The following is a 5,546-nucleotide window of genomic DNA, read 5'->3' as shown; positions in this document are numbered from 1 at the left end:
TCAAATTGAACCGGTAAGCATGGATATACAAGGGAGGCGGTGTAAAAATTAACCAAATATTTAAAATTTTGGATTCCGCTTTTAATGCCTCATGTAACTGATTTGGAAAAAATGGGTATTACGGATAAAATGCAATGCATCCTGTGTTTGTACTTAGTTATATAATTTATACAACTTAAATTTATTATTATTATATTGATGGTCTGTTGTACTTTCAGCTTAATCGTTTGGACGTCTTAAAAAAATAATATTATTATATTTAATCTATTTTTAGAAATAGTGGGATTTCTTTTATAAGATAGTAAAGATATATATATATATATATATATATATATATATATATATATATATATATATATATATATATATATATATATATATATATATAAGAGTATATGGACCCAAAGCATTTAAAAGTTTTGAATGAAAAAAAATATTTGACTTGACTTTTTGATAAATACCTCAATTATTTAGTGCTATAAACTTTTAATAAATATTTTATTATTTATAAATAAATATTTTTAATAACAGATTAACATAAATACAATTATTTATAATTTAAAATAAATATTTGTTGTGAAAAAAGTTAGAGCTGGCAATTCTCGACACGACACGCGACACGACACGAAATAAATGGGTTTGGGTTGAGTTTTTCAAACCGTCAACCCGTTTATTAAACGGGTCATATATGAGTTTCTCAAAAAATAAACGGGTTGACCCGCCAACCCGTTTATATTCTTAATAAAAAAAAAAAATTTATTTTTAAATGTATTTATGTATCAAATATTAATATTTAATAAGTATTATATTATATATACCATTTATTCATACACCATTTGATTGTTTTGACATTATAACTCGTGGTGGATGGTCTAAGGTCATAATTCGTAACCTATAAGACTAAGTCTGTAACATGTTTCTATGAATGTTTTTAATTTTCATTTGGATGTTTAAGACTTATATATCTAAAATTCGGACCCAAGAACACAAATCTGACCCGCGAACCCGCCAATTTGTGAACCCTTATAAATAAATGGGTTGGTGGGTCATATATGAGTTTATGTTCCAAACCCGCCAACTCGTGACCCGCCAACCCGTGACCTGTATATTTAAATGGGTCGTGTTTGGGTTGAGATATTTTGACCCGCCAACCCGCGACACGCCAACCCGAACACGACACGATTGCCAGACCTAAAAAAAGTTATATATATATATATATATATATATATATATATATATATATATATATATATATATATATATATATATATATATATATATATATAAAAGATCTTTTGTGAACTAATATTTTTCCACAAACCCTTGTTATCTTGGAAAGTCTTTTGTGTGATAATTTTTTCAATATTAGTGACTTAATGTGTTTATATTTAAATGCTTTTGAAAAAAAATCTTTAAGAAACATATATGTAGGAGGAGTACATATGTGGATTTTTGTGTCATGCACACATGTATTATCAAAGGAGTTGGAGGTGAGAAGCAGAGACAATTTCAATAGCAGCGGTAGATCACGGTAGTTCGACGATCCTATTAGGGTTTACATGGAGGTGTCGCAACAATATCCTCTTTCATTGGAAGAGTAGAAGAAGAATTTTGTTGTTAAAAGATGATAAACTGACAATGATCCTTGTCCATTTTTTGGTTCGGACGTGTATGAAATTGACGATGTTTCTAGTTTATGGTACGATGGAGATGGTGAGAGCATTGTTTGGTTCTATATCTTAGTTAAGTTAATTGTTAATTAAAAATGGTGAAACACCTCAACTAAGATTTATGAAGTCTTTCATTGACTTACATAATGTCTTACTTATATTCTACTAAGAAATTGCAACAAATTATTTTTCCGATAATTGTAGTCGTGATGTTCGTGGTAGTAGTGATGTCCATAGTGGAGATGGTGTGAGTAAAGGTGTAATGGGTTGAGTGTTGGTTGAGATAAGGTGGGTATAGGGATGTCAACGGGGGCAAACGGGACGTGTAGTGCATCCCCCGCCTTCGCCCCCGAAATTTCCATATTCCCCTGTCCCCGCCACCACCCCCGAAATGTTGAACCTTCCTACCCCTACCCCCGACTCCGCCCCTGTTCTCCGCACTTGATTGATTTTGGGCTATCTTTTTTAGAGCTAAAATAAGTTATTATTTAGACTAAAAGAAACTATTTTTATGATAACAAATAATTATTTATAGCAGAATTTTACATGTTAAAAAAATAAAAAAGTTATGACATCTTAAAAACATTATACTAACAACTTAAAAACATGTTTTTTTTTTGATGAATTTTAGAAGCTCAAAATCATGTTATTGTTTATTATATTTATATATTTAATATATGTAAATATATATGTAATTTATTAACGGTGTCCCCATAGGGGTTACAGGACGGGATTGCCTACCTCCGCCCCTGAAATTAAAACGGGGGTTAACTTTGCCCAGACATCCGATTTTTTTTTTAAATCTCCCAAACGAGACGGGGCCCAGACAGGAATGGGGTCCCACCGGACTTTTTGACATCTGTAGGTGGGTATTGGGGTTGAAGCAGCAAAAGAAAGAAGGGGGTGGTAAGAAGGAGGTGGCAAGAGATGCGGTTGGTATGTGATCCTTTGTTACTATAAACAAATAAAATTTATAAATTTAAAAGCAAAATGATCACTTATACATATTTACCTCTCCTCTAATGCTGTGTGTTTTAAAAACCAAATCTATATTTTTGCAATTTAAAACTATTTTCGCAAACCAAAAATATATTTACAATTTTAAAATATTTTTGCAAACCAAAAAGTTATTTTGGCCAGTTTTCTCTTTGAAAAAAATCCGTGGACCTAAAGCATGCACGAAAATCTTCCTATATTTAGCCCATTAAATAAACCACAAAGAAAAATCTTTGTAAACGTAGTCCACTAAATAGGCTACCGATGTGATGCTCTTGGTAGAAAAAAGATGAACGTTTGAAAAATTCTAGACTGGTTGCTATAAAATATTAAAAGAATACCCGATTTAAAATTTATACATAAGCAAATTTTTTCATCATTCAAAAAAAAAAAAAATCTAAATTTCTTCAATCAATTTTCAAGTGGATCCATAAACCCGCTTACTAACACAACACCATATAGAGCCGCCATGCATTTGTATATATAATGATATATCTATGAAGTCTATATCACCACATTCATAATTTTATCTTTGAAAACATGGAGTTGTTTCTCCCGTATTCTATGAGCATAGCAGCCATCTTTTTTGCTGTTTTTCTACAAATCTTGAAAGGAATTAAGAGCGGAAACAAAGGGAAGAACAGAAAAGCACCAGAAGCAAAGGGCAAATGGCCTGTAGTCGGACACCTACACCTTCTCGGTGGACCTGAACCACATCACATTACTTTAGCTAACATGGCAGATAAATATGGCCCTATCTTCACCATCAAGCTTGGTGTTCACAATGCTTTGGTGGTGAGTAATAGCGAGATAGCAAAAGAGTGCTTTACAAAAAACGACAAAGCCTTCTCAAGTCGACCCAAGTTGCTAGCAGTAGAACTCATGGGCTATAACTATGCGATCTTTGCACTAGCTCCATATGGGGCCTACTGGCGACAAGTGCGCAAGATCATCATGCTCGAGGTTCTCTCTACACGAAGAGTGGAGATGCTTGGGCCTGTTCGATCCGCAGAGCTTAGAGAATCCATGAAAGATCTATACGACGTTTGGGTAAAGAATAAAGATCAGAGTGGAAGTTTAGATATGGTGAAGGTGGATATGCAACAATGGTTTGGGAATTTGGTGTTGAATAGTCTTATTAAGGTTGTCACAGGAAAGAGATTTGCTCTCGATGATGAAGAAGGGATTCGATTTCGAAAAGTGGCAAACAGATTCTTTCAGTTATTGGGTGGATTTGTGGTGTCTGATTATATTCCACCTCTTAAGTTTCTTGACATAGGAGGATACAAGAAAGAAATGATAATCACAGGACAAGAAATGGACAACTTCTTTGATCAATGGTTAGAGGAGTACAAAAGAGAGAGAGAGTCTAAACAGCAAAACGAACGCGACAAAGTCCTCATGGATGTGCTGATTTCCATTCTTGAAGGTGCCTCCGAAGAGGAATTCCCTGGACATGATCATGCAACCATAATCAAGGCCACATGTTTGGTAAACTTATTACTTCATATCATTATTTTTTTTCATTTATACATCTTTAAAGTTATAGAAATATTGTACTACATTATATTTCGGTGTTTAAATAACAAAATTATCATGCATGCATGTTGCTTAATTGTAACAAGATCCTTTTTTTTTTATAGACTATGGTTATTGGGGGATTGGACTCAACATCTGTGGCTTTAACATGGGCTTTGTGTTTGTTACTCAACAACCCAAGAACTTTAAAACTTGCGCAAGAGGAGATTGATGAGCATGTTGGAAGGAAGAGACGAGTAGAAGAGTCGGACCTAAAAAACTTAGTCTACATGGATGCAATCTTGAAAGAAACACTCCGTTTATACCCACCTGGACATCTCGGCCTTCCTAAGGAAACCTTGGAGGATTGCATTGTTCAGGGCTACTACATCCCTAAAGGAACACGTGTGATGTTGAATCTTTGGAAACTTCATCGTGATCCAAACATATGGCCAAATCCCACCGAATTTCTTCCCGAAAGATTCTTGACAACTCATAAAGATGTTGATCTCAAGGGACACCATTTTGACTTGCTTCCTTTCGGTTCTGGTAGAAGAGTGTGCCCTGGTATTTTATTTGCTATGCAAGCTACGCGTTTAGCGTTAGCTAGTTTAATACAACAATTTGAGCTTAAATCCCCATCAAGTGAACCCGTTGATATGAAAGAAATCTTTGGAGTGACTTGCAGCAAAGCAACCCCACTTGAGGTCCTTATCGCTCCTCGTTTACCCCTTGATATGTACCCTCTTGGTGCATGAGATTTCAACTCTATTAAAGGAGGAACTTTGAACCGATATCATCTTTTTTTTTTTTTTTAAATAATTGTAGTTTGTAATAATGACTCTATGCGCTATGTTATGTTGCTATGTTATCTTTTGTTAAGTTAGTATTTTGTTTAGTTTCTATATATGTAAAAGCTCTTGTTTATCTATCTTTAGTTTGCTTGCAAACTTGGGTACATGGATATGGATATGCCCAAATTAAATTTTTTAGTCATTGCATGCGAATAATGTTAAATGGGCAAACACCATTCATCACCTTGCTTATACAATTAATTTAGCATCACGTGGCTTCTCCTAAACCAAGTTATTATTTCTTCATCTGTCATTTTTGGAAATAAATAATGGGGATAGATGTAGGGACGGACCCAAAATAAATTCGAAGAAGGTACAAAGAGAAAATTAAAAATAAAAATTAATTTTTCTTTTGAAGGGTCCAATATATTATTTTAAAAGAATATAAATATATTTTTAATTAACTTTTTTTGTTATGGTCCCCCAATGTAGATCGACCACTGGAAAGATGGCAGCTGGGATATTTGTGATCTTTAGGATAGCGAAGATAATCTGTTAGTTTGATTTA

General features: G+C 33.7%; 1 protein-coding gene across 1 annotated transcript; it reads left to right on the top strand.

The window, feature by feature from the left end:
- The first annotated feature begins 3,087 nt into the window (after positions 1-3,087).
- On the top strand, positions 3,088-5,180 carry LOC111921534 (cytochrome P450 CYP82D47). The gene is made up of 2 exons (XM_023917116.3): positions 3,088-4,157; positions 4,310-5,180. The coding sequence occupies exons 1-2, from the start codon at positions 3,207-3,209 to the stop codon at positions 4,940-4,942; spliced, it is 1,584 nt and encodes a 527-aa protein (XP_023772884.1). The 5' UTR covers positions 3,088-3,206; the 3' UTR covers positions 4,943-5,180.
- The last annotated feature ends 366 nt before the right edge of the window (positions 5,181-5,546 follow it).

The sequence above is a fragment of the Lactuca sativa genome, chromosome 7 (genome assembly GCF_002870075.4).
Source record: "Lactuca sativa cultivar Salinas chromosome 7, Lsat_Salinas_v11, whole genome shotgun sequence".
Lineage (NCBI taxonomy): Eukaryota > Viridiplantae > Streptophyta > Magnoliopsida > Asterales > Asteraceae > Lactuca > Lactuca sativa.
Note: the sequence above shows the minus strand (reverse complement) of the source record. Positions and strands in the feature narration are given on the sequence as shown.

Excerpts from the sequence above, each read along its gene's own strand:
- LOC111921534 (XM_023917116.3), top strand. The coding sequence starts at position 3,207 with ATGGAGTTGTTTCTCCCGTATTCTATGAGCATAGCAGCCATCTTTTTT. Across the intron at positions 4,158-4,309 it reads TAATCAAGGCCACATGTTTG|ACTATGGTTATTGGGGGATT; the intron begins GTAAACTTATTA and ends TTTTTTTTATAG.